Source organism: Bidens hawaiensis, unplaced genomic scaffold (assembly GCF_021521415.1).
Source record: "Bidens hawaiensis isolate Kalapana, Puna unplaced genomic scaffold, B.hawaiensis_p1.1 tig00042926_1, whole genome shotgun sequence".
In the NCBI taxonomy this organism is placed as follows: domain Eukaryota; kingdom Viridiplantae; phylum Streptophyta; class Magnoliopsida; order Asterales; family Asteraceae; genus Bidens; species Bidens hawaiensis.
Window position 1 is genome coordinate 1 of NW_027497602.1, and position 16,130 is coordinate 16,130.

The 16,130-nt window shown below is 37.1% G+C and overlaps 1 protein-coding gene and 1 pseudogene across 2 annotated transcripts; one reads left to right on the plus strand and one right to left on the minus strand.

Moving 5' to 3' along the window:
- The first annotated feature begins 6 nt into the window (after positions 1-6).
- Positions 7-2,874, plus strand: LOC143593909 (bifunctional pinoresinol-lariciresinol reductase-like). The gene is made up of 3 exons (XM_077073376.1): positions 7-233; positions 2,309-2,512; positions 2,628-2,874. Exons 1-3 carry the CDS (start codon positions 32-34, stop codon positions 2,789-2,791), a joined length of 570 nt encoding a protein of 189 aa, XP_076929491.1. The 5' UTR covers positions 7-31; the 3' UTR covers positions 2,792-2,874.
- Positions 2,875-8,666: 5,792 nt separating this feature from the next.
- On the minus strand, positions 8,667-15,668 carry LOC143593914 (protein ENHANCED DISEASE RESISTANCE 2-like; annotated as a pseudogene). Its single transcript, XR_013146222.1, has 25 exons — positions 15,500-15,668; positions 15,048-15,387; positions 14,891-14,965; positions 14,105-14,158; positions 13,893-13,958; positions 13,669-13,772; positions 13,520-13,587; positions 13,315-13,428; positions 13,172-13,212; positions 12,978-13,078; positions 12,794-12,889; positions 11,976-12,040; positions 11,814-11,885; positions 11,567-11,721; positions 11,255-11,466; positions 11,148-11,181; positions 10,916-11,069; positions 10,714-10,816; positions 10,604-10,648; positions 10,386-10,526; positions 10,194-10,289; positions 9,997-10,098; positions 9,187-9,310; positions 9,034-9,085; positions 8,667-8,951 (listed from the first exon to the last, which is right to left on the minus strand). The product of XR_013146222.1 is annotated as a protein ENHANCED DISEASE RESISTANCE 2-like (transcript).
- Positions 15,669-16,130: the final 462 nt, after the last annotated feature.

Sequence of the window (16,130 nt, forward strand, 5' to 3'; positions counted from 1 at the left end):
GCCGTCGGAGTTTGGTACGGATCCATCAAGAATGGCGGACGCAATGGAACCAGGACGAGTGACCTTCGACGACAAAATGGTGGTTCGAAAAGCCATTGAAGACGCTGGGATCCCGTTCACATACGTATCCGCAAATTGCTTTGCCGGCATCTTTGTTGGAGGGTTGTGTCAAATTGGTCACATTCTTCCTTCCAGAGATTCGGTTGTCTTGTTCGGAGACGGCAATCAGAAATGTAAGTCGTGACAGTTCATCCATATTTGACCATTATTAATTTATACATGGCATAATGTTGAATAACCATTATTATAAACTTAACATTTTTGACACGTTACGTTATGCTGTATATGACTAGAACTAGTCAACTAAGGTGTCCATATTATATTATAGTAAGAGTAAAGTAACAAACTCGATCATTACCTCTTGCACGCCTTATTTCATCATTACAAAATAAACAGTACCATGAAAGCTTTATTGTACATTTTGATGAAACACGGATCAACCCTAGATAGGCTAGATCGATGGTTCCACATGATACGGGTCTAATAACTAACAACACGATGGTACAAGCTCAATTCTACAAGTCCGATGACGGAAACCTGCAAAACAAAACACCGTGAGCTCGTTACGGGAATGACAAGGGGGGGGGGGGTCTTCCCGCAACCACCCTCGGGGGTGAGAATAAGTACGGTTCTAAGGAGAAAAGGTATTTAAGTAATTGATGTAATGTGTGAGGTGTGAATGAATATCTTGTGGTGATGGAGAAGGTATTTATAGCCGAATGGTAAATGAATATTATTCTACAGCTGTCCCTTTCTAGAAAATGTTTTCCGTAACAACCTGGACACGTGTCCGCATACGATAGGACAGGATAACTGGCCATGTGCACGGTTATAACAACCTTGCTAGCTGTCCTTCTCTAATTGGCTACTACATCACGTGCTTTCTAAGGAAAGATCTTCGCGTAAATCTTCTAGAAGGAAGTTAGTTACAACTGATTTGCTAACGTCACCCTCTAGTCATCTTTGCACATGGAAGGGATACCGTGCGGATGACTTCTGAGGACGTCCTGATCGATCCGCTGATGGTCTCCGGAATTGTTCTTTATTCTTCCTCTGACTTAAGTTATGCGGGTGATGGGAATGTTCTGCGGGTGACTTATGAGGAAGTCCTAGGTGAACCGCAACCATCCTTTCATGGGTATTTGAATCTTTTCACTACACTACCTCTACCTCTATACATATGCGAGACTAGCTTACACTTTTGGGCCTTAACATGTTTTAATGAGTTACTTTAACGGTTATACGAAGCAACAATATCTTCTAACAAGTTATTTGGGGAATGATGAATGCCACTTTAGTTTGGTTGATAGTGGGTTGCAACGTTGTACTTCATTCGTCCCATTAAAAGTGTCATGGTTTGAAAAACACAATATTAATGTAGATTGAATGATTACTTTTTTTGCTTACCAAATAACAATAATGTTCTTGAAAATTGGGTCTATCAATATTATTTATTGATGTTAGTTGTGTGTGCTTAAGGGTAAATCTGAAAATTGGTCAATAAATTTTGAAATTGAACATTTGTAATGTGACAAACAAAAAAGAAAATATGGACACTTTTAAAGGAACGAAGAGAGTATTTCGTTGTTATTTATAGACATATACCGAAGGATGTGCCATCGTTAACGGCCACCATATACAAGCTTCGAATAGTTGTAGCGGGAATCCTATAAAAAAAACCTTATAATGCATTTACTGATTGATTATAAGGCGAAATGTCGGAGATTCCCGCTACGCGTTCATCAACAAGTGTTGGTTTGACCATGATCAACGACTTCATCACTGACGGATTAACAACTGTAACATTTATATTACATTTTTTGGGAGTTTCTTCGGTGGTTCTGCATAAATTTCCGACGGATGAATTATGTCGGTAAGGTGCCATTGGTGAACACTCTTTTTTGTAGCCGAGTTTATTATCTGTTATAGTTCAACTTAGGTGAGTATTTTAGCTGAGATTATTATCTATTATAGTTATTATAGTTTATTATTTCTTGTTTGTTTGTTAGTTATTATTCCATCTCTACTTAGAATATTAGAAACGTTGTTTAAGCTTTATCAGTATCATTATCATTAGTTGATAAACTTTATCATAATCTTTTACAAAAAATTACCATTATAGTGTTATTTTTATTTCTTTGCTGTTTTTGACATTTTATAAATCCTGTTCTAATTTCTAATCAAATTGTGTATACTTTAACTTAATCAAGTGTATGAACACACGGTTACACGATGCTGTTTTTCGTAGCAATATTTGTCAATGAAGATGACGTAGCAGCATACACCATCAAAACCATAGACGATCCGCGAACTCTTAACAAGACGCTCTACATTAGGCCACCGGCAAACATTCTTTCGCAAAGGGAAGTTGTGGGACTCTGGGAGAAGCTAATTGGAAAAGAACTCCATAAATCATCGCTCTCCGAACAAGAATTTCTCGATAGTTTAAAAGGTGACACTATTATTCGTTCCAAACCTTATTATTTACCACGAATATACGGAGTTTATAACCAAATCTATATTTGAGAGTTTACTAATGGTTTTGACAATGTGTTGGGGACTTGCAGATAAAGAATTTGTTTTGAAGGCTGTGATGACTCATTTTTACCATTTCTTTTACGAAGGCTGTTTGGCAAATTTTGAGATTGGAGATGATGCTGAAGAGGCTTGTAATCTTTACCCGGATGTTAAATACACTACAGTGGAAGATTACCTTAAGCAATACCTTTGATTATGTGTGTTACTGTAATGTTTCAAGTGTACAACACTATGAATGTGTTCCTACTGGTTTGTACTTGTTTCAAACATTTATTTGTGTGTTACCGCTGTATGAAATAAGTTGTTAATTACACCGTAACACCCTAATTTATATTTACACCTTTACAACAATGAAAACCCCGTAAGTTATTATGTATTATTAATTAAATATATACGTGGATATAACAACAATAGTTACTAAGGAAACTAAATCAAAATACAATAAGCATAATAGCAAAGGAAACCTTAAGCAGTCTTACAATAAGCCTAACTAATATATTTCATAAAAAAACTTTCTCACGGTCGGAGCAGGAAGAAACCGGGGCTATACTAGAGGAAAAAACAATAAAAATATACGAAAAACATAAAACTTTGAAGCAAAAAAAGGATCTAAAACTCAGGGTCGGTGACATTTGATTTTCGATACTAAACTCAAGATCAATTGTCTGATTTGTAACTTGTTTCTGTTTTTAAAACTTACGGTCGGTGGCTGATTTGAATTCGTTTCCATTTTTAAAACTCAAGATCAATTCTGATTTGTAATTTGTTCCAAATTTTAAAACTCAGTTGGTGTTTGATTTACAATTTGTTCTGTTGCGGCTATCTAAGGTCATTGTGACAAAATGGCATTGACCACAGAAAAATAAATAAGATCTAATGCATATATATCTATCCGCAGTGAATACCGAATAGTATATGGGTTGTACTCCTTTAGACTGATTAACTAGCCAAAGTTGGAAAACTGAGGTTAGACAAGCACCCCTTGTGTGCTGACAATACAAAACTGAACTCGCCACACATTGAACCAGGAACGAAAATTTTAAGACTAAAGCCGAGAACAAGATTTGTTTGGTATCCGGAGATAAACTTGGTAATTGTAGATTGTTTTATATATCTCAACATACTGATTACAAGGAAAATATATAGAACCATAAGCATTAAATCTAGAGTCTATTCAACTCCATAACCTACATAACCTACAATCTATTCATATTCATGACTGTCTAATATTCCCCCGCAAGCTAAGGTCGGGGAACGACCTGTAGCTTGGATCGTAGGAGAAGAAACCGTTGTGTAGATAGAGGCTTAGTGAACACATCAGCAATCTGATCATCAGTCTTGATGAATTGAACCAATAGCTTTCTTTGAGCAACCTTCTCTCTAACGAAGTGAAAATCAACCTCGAGATGCTTTGTACGTGCATGGAATACTGGATTTGCTGATAGGTAAGTGGCTCCTAGATTGTCACACCACAAGACAGGTGCAGAATTCAAGGAAACATTGAGTTCCTTTAAGAGAGCTTCAAGCCAAGTTAATTCAGCAACTGTGTCTGCCAAGACCTTGTACTCGGAATCCGTTGATGACCGAGAGACAGTGCGTTGTTTACGAGTGCACCAAGATATTAGATTAGAACCAAGATAAATAGCAAATCCCCCCGTGGATCGACGGTCATCGGGACACCCAGCCCAATCAGCATCCGAAAAGGCAGTGAGAGATGGACAATGGGCATCAGTGTAGGCATGAATGGCTGATGTGGAATTATGTTGAATAAACAAGCCATAGTGAGATGTGCCCTGAAGATAACGAATCATCCTTTTTACAGCAGACCACTGATTTTCAGTAGGCGAGTGCATAAATTGACAAACTTTGTTCACTGCAGAGGTAATGTCAGGCCTGGATAAAGTTAGATACTGAAGGGCGCCAACAACCTGGCGATATTTAACCGGGTCATCAAAAAGAGGACTATCGCCAAGGGATAAACTGGAGGTAGTTGTCATCGGTGAGTCAACAGGTTTACAATTTGAGAGACATGTCTTGTGAATAATATCTGAAATATACTTCTTTTGGGACAAGAGTAAGTCGTGACCTTTAGGAATAACTTCAACCCCCAAAAAAATATGATAGGCTACCCATGTCTTGAATAGAAAAAGCAAGACTAAGCCGGCGAATGATATTGTCAATAAGCTGAGGATTGTTTCCCGTGACAATGATATCATCCACATATACCAACATGTATATAAGATTACCCTTTGATGAATATATAAATAATGACGGATCAGTCTTTGAACCTGTAAACCCGAGATTTAGCAAAGCCCCTGATAAACGATGAAACCAAGCACGAGGAGCTTGCTTAAGACCATACAATGATTTGTGAAGAAGACAAAAATGATCCGGTTTAAGGGGGTCAACAAATCCAGGTGGCTGTCGTAGGTAAACTGTTTCCTTCAAATCACCATGTAAAAAGGCATTCTGAACATCTAGCTGGCGAAGACACCAGTTCCATGAAACTGCAAGCGAAAGAACCACACGAACCGTTGTAGATTTAACCACCGGACTAAATGTTTCATAATAGTCAACTCCTGGCTGTTGGTTGAATCCTTTAGCCACCAAGCGAGCTTTGTAACGTGTGATAGCCCCGTTTGCATCACGTTTCAGCTTGTACACCCACTTACAATCAACAACATTAGCATTAGGAACAGGTAGAACTAAGGTCCATGTACCATTTCTCATAAGAGCCGAGAATTCCTCTGTCATGGCGGTCCGCCATTTAGGACTTTTGTTAGCAATAGAAAAGCTGGTTGGTTCAGTTTGAGATGACTGGGAGGTGGCATAAAAAGCGGACTGATTATATGGAGTTCTTTGTTTCAAGGGTGGACGAAGATTGGCAGGCCTAGTGCGAGAAGGAGTGGGCGGTTGAGGCGATTTAGGCTGGTGGTTGTAGGTTTGAAGTGGTGGACTGTTTGAAGATGAAATGGGTGATGGTGAGCTGTTTGGTACAGTTTGAGGGCTGATTGGAGGTGAACTGAAATGAACATGGCTGATTGGTGAGGTAGGACTGCTTGGAGAAGGGCTGGTTGGAGTGGAATGAGATGAGTCTGTGGTTACGTTTTGTGGCAGTATTGGGTTGTTTGGTGAGGTAGGATCAGTTTGAGTGCAGGAGTTGGGTAAGGGATTATTTTGTGGCGAATTAGTTGCAAAAGTGGGTATAGGATAGGAGGAAAAGTAGGGATCAGATTCTGAAATTGGAGGTGAGGTTACATTGGGTTTAAGGAAGGGAAAATGTTGTTCATTAAAGCGAACGTGACGAACAACATAAAGTCTTTCAGAAGTAGGATCAAAGCACCGATAGCCATAATGAGCAGGGCTGTACCCTAAGAAAATACAAGGAAGAGAACGGAAATCCATTTTGTGCTTATTGTAAGGACGAATATGAGGAAAGCATTGGCAACCAAAAACCCATAGAAACGAGAAATCAGGTTTTCGATGGAAGAGATGTTCAAAGGGTGAGGTATTGGTGGAGTTGCGAGAAGGCATTCGGTTTATTAGATACACGGCTGTGTCAAACGCAAAATGCCAAAATTTAGATGGAACTCCAGATTGGGACATTAGAGTGAGGCCGGTTTCAACGACATGTCTATGGCGCCTCTCAACAAGACCATTTTGTTCGCTTGTATGAGGGCATGAGAGACGATGCAATATGCCAAGAGTGGAGAAAAAAGGAGATAACTTGCGAAATTCTCCCCCCCCCCCAATCTGTTTGAACAGATTTGAGTTAGGTTTGAAACTGTCGTTCGGCCATTGCATGAAACTGTTTAAAGGTAGCAAAGACATCAGATTTTTGTTTTAAGGGAAAGAACCACATGTATCTAGAATAATGGTCTACACAAAGTAAAAAATAATGGTGTCCATCAAATGAAGTAGGAGCGGGTCCCCAAACATCACAAACCACTAGATCTAAAACATGATTACTTTTATAATTTGAAGATGACAAATGTAATTTGGAGGATTTTCCAACTGAACATGAATTACAAAAAGAGACTGAAGTTTTATTAAAAACAGGAAGGCAATATTTTGATAGCATAGATTGTAAAAGCTGAGGATGAGGGTGTCCAAGCCGTTGGTGCCAAATAGTTGGAGAAGCACGAACTGTGGAGAAAGCAACCTTGGAGATAGAATGAAGTTGAGGCAAACTAAAGGAATAGAGCCCTCCTTCACTTGGACTCGTGAGAAGGGTATTGCGTGTAGCCTTGTCCTTCACACAAAAAAAGGTAGAGTGAAATTCAAAGAATACGTTATTGTCATGACAAAATTTTTGTACGGAAAGAAGATTTCTTTTGATTTGTGGAACATGAAGAATATCGTTGATAGAAAGGGTTTTGCGGTTAGAGTAAAAATTAGTAGAACCGATATGAAGAATGGGTAAACCTGTACCGTTGCCAACATGAATTGTATCCTTACCATAATAAGGTTCAGAGTTGTCCAGGCTATTAAGATCCGGAGCAACATGACTGTTAGCACCAGTGTCCGGCAGCCAAGAAGTTGATGTTTGTGAGCGAAAATCTGCATAATTTGCTTGTGAAGGCTGTCTTGATGGCCGAATAGTTGCAGGATCACGGTTCGGACATTCTGATGGAATGTGTGCAACACCACACCTATTACAAGAACCATAGACTGTGTTCTGATTTGAAGCCCAAGCAAATCTATTTCTGTTACCTGTGTTATTTCCAGAATTTCGGTTGTGCTGGTTGTTGTTGTAGTTCCCGCGACAACGTCGACTAGAAGACCCCCGTTAGTGTAGTGACTATTGCTTGGTCCACGGTTAGCATAGAAAGCCTGGGTTTGCTGTGTTTGCTGTTGTGCAGGCTGAATTTGCATACCAAATTGTGACAGCAATTGTTGCACAGACTGCAATGTTTCAGAAGGGAGTTGAGGACCGGTGGTGGGAGCATGTAAGGGGCTGTTAGTGGCCAAGAAGGCCTGAGCAGGGACAGCAGAGATACCCGACGGCTTTCTGACCATAAAATCATAATCAGAAAGCAGGCCGTGAAGCTCCGAGAAGGCTGTAGGAAACTGCCTTCCTAACAATGTAGATTTCAAACCATTGTACTCCTCTCTAAGGCCTGAGATGACTAACATAACTAGATCTTTTTCTTTAATGGGTTCACCAATGTTAGCTAAGGAATCTGAATATTCCTGTGCCCTTGAAAGGTATGCAGCAGATGTCTCATCAGGCTTCATCTCAATCTTTAGCAACTGAGTTTTGAGAGTATACTCACGGGAAGAGGTGTGTGGGGCATAAGCACGTTCTAAGGCGATCCACAAATCACGAGAAGTATCACCTTGTACGTGTTTAAAAGAGGTTTCTGAAATTGTTGAAAGCAATAGCATGCGAACGTGTGCATCATTAGAAACCCATGTAGCATGATTAGGGTTTGATTGTGTAGTTATTTCCTTGTTGGAGGATGAGGATTCAACAGTTGGTGATGGACAAGGAATGGTGCCATCGACGTAGCCAAAAAGATTGTTGGTAACAAGGAATGGTTGGATCATGGTTTTCCAATATCCATAGTTTGTAGGGTTTAGGGTAAAACCGAATTTATGAGAGTTGTGATTGGTTTTCTCCACTGTGGTGAAGGCAGGAAGTAGCGCCATATGTTTGATTGAAGAAAGGATTATGACTTGAAGAAGGATGAGCCGATCAGATGGCGGCTGATGGATTGTGATGAAGGCTCTGATACCAAGATAAACTTGGTAATTGTAGATTGTTTTATATATCTCAACATACTGATTACAAGAAAAATATATAGAACCATAAGCATTAAATCTAGAGTCTATTCAACTCCATAACCTACATAACCTACAATCTATTCATATTCATGACTGTCTAATATCCGGTACAGTCCCAAACTTCATGCTATTTGGGCCAGGCCAGACCAAGAACTGATTTCTTGCAAGATCAACATAGCAAATCAGTCATCCTTCTTACACGATTAGCATAGCAAATCAGGTTTAAGCTTCAGTTTAAAACATATATTAACTTAAAACAATGAACTTTCTCAAGATCATAATGAGTCAAGAACTTTTGATCAATTTCAACTTTCCCACAATTATGTACCGAGTGTGGTATAAATAACTACAAATTTCGGGTTCTTATTCTTTTCATACAGAAATAGATCAAAACCTATAAAGTTCAAAAGACAACTTTTTCAGGGGTGTGTGTGTTGTGGGTGGGGTCGGGGGGTCACTCATGGGTATATTTTGAAAGTATTGAAATGAATTTGGTCTACGAAAGCAGAAAGTCACATTCCAGCTTCTGATGTTAAGATGCTACTTTACATTGTCCACTCCGATTGCTGCCAATGGAACCAAACAAAAACAGGTTATAAAAACGACATGAAAAGAAAGTTTCTAAAATTTAACTGAACTCGACTCTACCTGCTGGCCTGCAAGTATCTTGATGCTAGATTTGAAAACAATCTTTATGTACCTAAAAGTTGGATAAACAATAAAGTTACCACACTGATTATGAAGTAACTGAACTGGGATGAAAAAAACCCCAATTAATTTGAAGCTAGAATGGGAACAAACCACGTAAACGTAAAACAATCTATGGTTCTGGATCCAAGTTAGGAACAATGGCAGACTTCAGCTCTAGATGGGAAACCCTAACAGCACCTATAAGTCGTTCTGGCAACTCATCGGTTGTGTTCGCCTGAAAGAAAAAAGGAAATGAAAACGGAGGGCTTAATTTACCGCTTACAATAGGATCATATTTTCCATTAATCCTGCCTTGCAAATGAATATAGGTATTGATTACTACTATTTGCTTTGATTGGAAAATTTGCTAAATACATCGTCTAGTTTTGGGTGATATGACCAATAGGAGAAAATAAAGCATAAAACAATCTCAATAATTTATTGTCATAAAGTTAATTCACTTTGTGTGATACAAAACAGAGGAGGTTATTGAAGTCTTGGAAAGCATCACACACCATTTGTAAGTGTTCATCATTTGTATAAAATTGGGGTTTTGACTCACACATGGAGATTTTTTATGCTAGATTTGTTTTATCACTTCCTGTAGATTAGAAATGCTATATTTGACGTTTAGAACTTGTTGGATTTACGTGAAATTTAACGAGTATGGTATGTGCATGTAACATGTTGGTGGATTGGGGCAATAAAGGGTCAAGAACAACCCCAATATGCAAATTTGAGAAATTTGTGAGCAAGACACCAAATTAATGCTTAAACATGAGCATGTTTTGGATGTTTATATTTGCATTATTGTAATTTGATGAAAATAATCGTATTTGATCATTAGTATGGTGTAATATAACACTTACCTGTTATATTTAAAAACAAAAATGATGCAAAAATTTAGGGTGTTACACATACCTGTACAAGGAAAGCCATGTCAACCACGAGGCTAGTGATAACACCAACTACAAGACCCAAGACTCCATTAGCCACAGTAGAAGAACCAATGTCCACATCAACCTGCCAAATGGAAAAAACAAATTCCACATCATCAAACACATGTATATGTCTGTACGTCAATACACATCAATATATAACAGAAAAAGAAAGATTACTTCTAAGTAATTGGCACCGCGAATATAGTTGCAGTCAACCGCTTTTCCCAAAAGACAAGGAGTGCTTCCAACACTCTGCCTCACTATCCACGACCCCTAACATATTGATTATGTGACATGTCAGAAAACGATTACTACGATAATATTGTAGATCTTCGAGAAAAACGATTAAAACAATTTATCAAACAATACCTTAGGCACTGATGGTATAAGTTTCATCCTACTATTGCGAAACTCATCGTCACCATCAACAAACCGTTGCAAAAGAGAGCCCTCTTGTAATTCCTTGGTCACAAAGTAGAAAACCATGCTATAGTTGGTTGAACCAGGTACCTTCAGTAACAGAATGCTATTATTTTAACAATACAACATAAAAATTATTTAAATCTAGACATTTCTAGACAGCTTACTTGAACATTGAATACTAAGCAAAAATGTCCCTTTTGAGAAGCAACCTATACAGAAATGACAAATATATAAGTATAAGAAGAAAAAACCATACAAAAATTTAAAAACCTACTTGTGCGGCACAACCCGGGCGTCTAGCAACATGGTCCATTCGTTTTGGCGTCTTTGAACCAGTCAACAGCAACAAGATCCATAAGAGGTTTGCCACCAGGCATCTGTAATGTTAAGAAGGAATTAAATGAAGCATGAGATATTAAATAAAATACCATAAGCCCTAATAAAAACAATAATGTGATGGAATCAGGCAGATAGACCTTTGATTTATCATAGCAAAAACGCTTGCTACGAAGTTAAAATTGTTTCCATCAGATATTCTCCAACAGTCACGAGCATTTTCATTATCATCTCGGCGAAGATTACCCGAAAAAAGAGACAAATCAATTTCAACAACAGGTTCTTCTTCAAAGGCTGCAAATATGTAATTTTCATCATAAGTAAAAATCAAAACATATAATGTTTTATATATTTTTAATATTCATAATGTACCAGTTCGTTTGGTCTCCTTCTCAATGGTATACGCCTGAAAATGTTTAACAAAATAAGAAAATGTAATGATATTAAAACATAATAAAAATGTTATAACCCGTTATCACCTCTTCATCAGGGATTTGGAAATCTTCATCTTCATCTGAGTATTCATCCATCAATTTTGCAGCATTATCAAGAGATTGATTTCGATTATGACCAGAAGTCAACTGGATCTTTTGTGACTTTTTTGTAGGAACAGAAACAGATGCCATATTAACCATAACAGGAATCCGTGGAGCAGTTCTTTCATCAGTTTGAGCAAAATATTCCCGCAGGCCTATTATCAACAACCAAATTAAATTTAAATGAACAAGCAAACGACTAACCCGTTTAAAAGACTCCGTGTTAGTTACTTATATAATATATTTGCAACTCACCAGCAACACTATTTAACATTTGAAGCAGGCAATGTTGCTGAAACGATGAAATATAACCGACACCCCATCCCTTCAAATCAATTTGCATAAGATGCTGGACTTGTGATCTGGCCGTCCATTTCGGGGTTTCAATGGGGAAATATTAAACCCTCCACCTAAATTACAAAAAATAGAATTATATATTTATTATGGCATCGATATGAAGAACTTAAAATCATTATTTAGCTACAAAAGAGAAAGACTTTACTCTCAATATGAGCGCGCACAAATCCGGGTTGTGGACCACAGTTCTCATGCTCCCTTGAGCAAAATAGTACAACTGCAGATAGAAAAATATAGCAAAACATTTAAAGGATAGATAAACTTGAAAAAACTCAGTAATATATACTTAGAATAAGCATGCACTCACCATAACTCCCATCATCATTTCGGCGCCAATACCGAACATAACAAAGGTCGCGTGGCCACACAAATCTGAAACAGAAACCAACATATAGAGTGTTATTTCGGACTTCAAGTAGTTAAGAGTTGACCGTTGATTTTTAGTGTTGTCAAAGCCAATAGCCATATTTATTGATAAATGAACTTAATTATGTGAAGACATATTGATGGTTTAATAATATGCATAAGATTGAGCTAGATATTTTTAGAAGTTATTTATTTAACTCGTCATCAGTTATAGGGGTGTGCATGAAACCAAAGAAACAGATTCATAACCGAAATAACCGAACCCAAACTTAGAACCGACGGTATGGTTTTATGTTTTCATTAAACGAAAATTTCGGTTCGATTTTGGTTTCAAGCGTAATTAAAACTAAAAAATCGAACTGAACCAAATTCGTTTATTTTCATTTTTACTTTTAAATGTTAAGTAACTTATAAGAATTTTATTTATAGTGTAGCCCAAATATTTTAGCCTAAATATATAATAATTAATTAAACATCAATTAATAAAAAGATTTAAGCTCAAATTCATTGTTTTGGATGATTTTTTTCAGCCCAAAATCAAAAAAACCAAACAGAACCCAAACCAAAAAAATCGAAACCAAACGGTTTTAAAAAAATCAAGAACCGAATTTTCGGTTTTTGTTTCAGTTTTAGCCCAAACCCACCCACCCATACACACCCCTAGTTACATTGATGAAATCTGGAACATGTGTAAGTGCTTCTTTTGTAATATATATAACCTAGAAAAACATGTACACACTAAGGACAAGAATGTATTACGTGGAAAACCAATCTAGCTGAAGCCTGTGATATAGAATTGCCGTATGTCCATCAACCTCTTCAACCAAGCTACCATCTTGAAAACTACAATCCCACCTGCACATTTCATCAATCCAATATAGCATGGAATCAAGAAACAAGAAAACAAGACACAAAACTTGAGTTCTTAGAAAAGAAAGCTTACTCGGAGCGAGTTCCATCCATGCCCATTATAAGCTCAAATATTTCTTCACAGCTGGCTTCCACAACACCAACAGCCTTCATAGCCCTACTACAGCTCTTAGGCTACAATGACAACAATAAAATGTAAACATTTACTCAGTTACTTGTGTAGCTATCATCCTACAAAAGGTGGGATGAATAAGAAATAAATCATACAAGGAAGTCCACTTCTAGAAGCTCTTCGAAGATACGAAGTCCTGCAACAAATTTCACATCATAAAAATAAACAATGATTTAGATTTCCCATTATAGTCAATATTTAAGTTTTTAATTTCTTCAAAAAAAAAACAACAAAATACCATTTTGGCATTGAAGAAGCCGCCAATGTTTCCTTGAAAATGCTTGATTGTTGGCATTCTGGCTTGCCAATGTTGAGCTTTCTTGGGTCCAATCCAATATAGATTCAGGAGGGCCTATCAAAACATAATAAACAGAATAAAAAAGATGGCAAAACAGAGGGGAAACAAGTAAAATAAATGTAAGACAAGGACGATAACCAATCACCATTTCCAATGGTTGTTCTTCGCATCAAACTTGGTCGTGAATCTTCTTCATCTTCAGCTGCACTGTACCTACACATCAAGAAGTAATACATAAAATAATTAAAATTAACCTAAGTGATAAGGTGCAAACTATATATGAATGTTACTTACTGGCTTTCTTGATCTGATGAAGAAGCATTCCTTCCATTATCCATCCCAGACTTGTATTTGAAAGAAAGGTATTTATTCCCATTGGCAGCTAGTGACTCTTGATGCTGAAAATTGTTGAGAAGACATTAGTTTTTACAGGAATATAGGTAAAAGATTACAAACATTTGACAAAAGATGAGACAAAACGTGTGTTCACAATAATATTAGATTGTGAAATGATATACCTGATCAATAACAGACTCAATTTTTTCTTTCCAGATAAGTGCCTCCTGGATGTTAAAAGCTGCCATCTAAAACAGGAAGAACAATTTTTTTTTATGTAACTTTGAACACAAACAAAATTTATTCTGCATCCTTTAATAGTTCAATTCTAAAACCAACAAAATACTAGTTGTAAATCGATACTTAATTTAAAAGGCAAGTAAAGTTCATGTACCGTAATCCGATGGTATTTCTCCCTCTTGTTGTAAATCGATAAAACATAAACCATCTGTAGCAAAAAGAATATGTTAACTAACATCACCATAATATGCCAATAAAGCAGAAAGAAGGTTTTACATGTTCCATCAGTTAAAGAGAGTGCAAATTGCAAAAACAGATAGTAATCACGTTATACTAAGAATATAAGCAAACTTCATAAGAGAATATATTTAACCAATTAACAATATCAAGTGGACTTAAGGAGAGTGTAACATTGATGCATACATATGCGTCTGTTTATGTGTGCACAATCTTGATGCCCAAAGATATTGCCTACAATTGTTTATGTTTATACTTTTGGCTTTTCTGAAAATGGAGATTCCGCATACGTGTGCAATATTTTTGCCATCAAGGTTATGCATACATAAACAAACACACATATGTATGCATCCGAACTCTAGTTACTGAAATTAACAAGAAAACCAAAAATTGTCTGTGCGTAGACCGTAGAGTTCTGATCATAATTTAAGCCTTTTGGATCATAAATTGTGAAGAAATATGCTTTTAGATTCCCAAAACTTGTAAATTTCCGGTCAAAATTCACAAAAACCGGTACTTATTATGACAACTGACAGCAAAAAGACATCTAGTGACCATTAATTCATGAATATCGACCAAAACCACTTTCCGATCAGAATTTAAAACCGATATCAGTGATGTAAATAAGTACATTACACTTTCAACTTCCAAACACCATACGAATTATAAACCAAGCAACAAAACTGAATAAAAACAAACTCACATGTCCATGCTGAGTTTTCAACCCTCTGTCCTCAACTCTACAGTTACCATCAATAACCAGCGTTTTAATCGGAACCTAACCGAAACCAAACAACACATCAACACACCCTCACAAATTCATAAATAACCAAATTACACTACCAATAAGCAACAATTACCACATTATCTTGCGGCTTCCTCTTGTAATAAGCAAGCAGCCTGGACTCGAGAACGAAATACCTCATATGTATAAAAGATCTCCCAATCTTCCTCCTCCCATACCTCACCATCCATCCTTCATACACTACCTTCGGATTCGACATCTCGATTTCACTAAATCAAATCCTAATTACTCATTACTCTAAAAACCCTAACTAAGCCAATCCAAAACCACAAACCTAACCCTACACTTCCAAAAGTCAAATTCAGTCCGTCAATCGTCAAATCGAATCCAAACTTCACAGATTCGGTTGACCAGATTGACGAGATTGACCACGGGAAGATCAATTCAACACGATCCTGCATAATTGAAGTTGAAATAAAAGTAAAAATGAATAAATTAAAAAATGATGAAGTGAAGAGTAATAACTAATAATAATATGAGGATGAAGTGAAATGAGAATGAGCATACGATCTGTGAGAATATTCCGGTGACCGGAGATGGTTGGCCGGCGGGTGGTGGAGAGAGAGAGGATGAATGAAGACAGTGGGATCATCAACGGCAGGAGAATTCTGACTTACTAAATTGAAATAATAATATTTATTATTATTTAATTACTAAAAAATGAAAAAATAAATAATTAATTAAATTTGAAAGATGATTTGTGTAGGCCAACTGGAAAAAGAAAAGAAAAAGAAATTAGAAGAAGAAAACTATGGGTCGTCTTTCTTTCAATTTTCTTTTCTTTTCTTTTTAACACTAACTTTGATATTATTGTAATATAATTTGTTAATATTATTGTTGTTATTGTCTTTTTGATCATTGACTGACCACTTTGCAGATCTTTGCTAGACTGTCTGTTGCGGTAGCTTCACTAAACTCGCAAGTGGCCAGCCACGACCACCTCACTTGCGCACACCATAACGGCTAGCCGCCAACAGTCTCGCAAGCGAGCGGCCGCAAGCCAGGTAGCGGTGGATGAAGCGACCGTTGGGCATGGGGTGGTTGTTATCGACACTCTCAACTCTCTCTACACTACTTCAAAAATAATATATTTCATATTCTCATCAACATTTTTTAAAAAGTATGGAACCATGGGGTG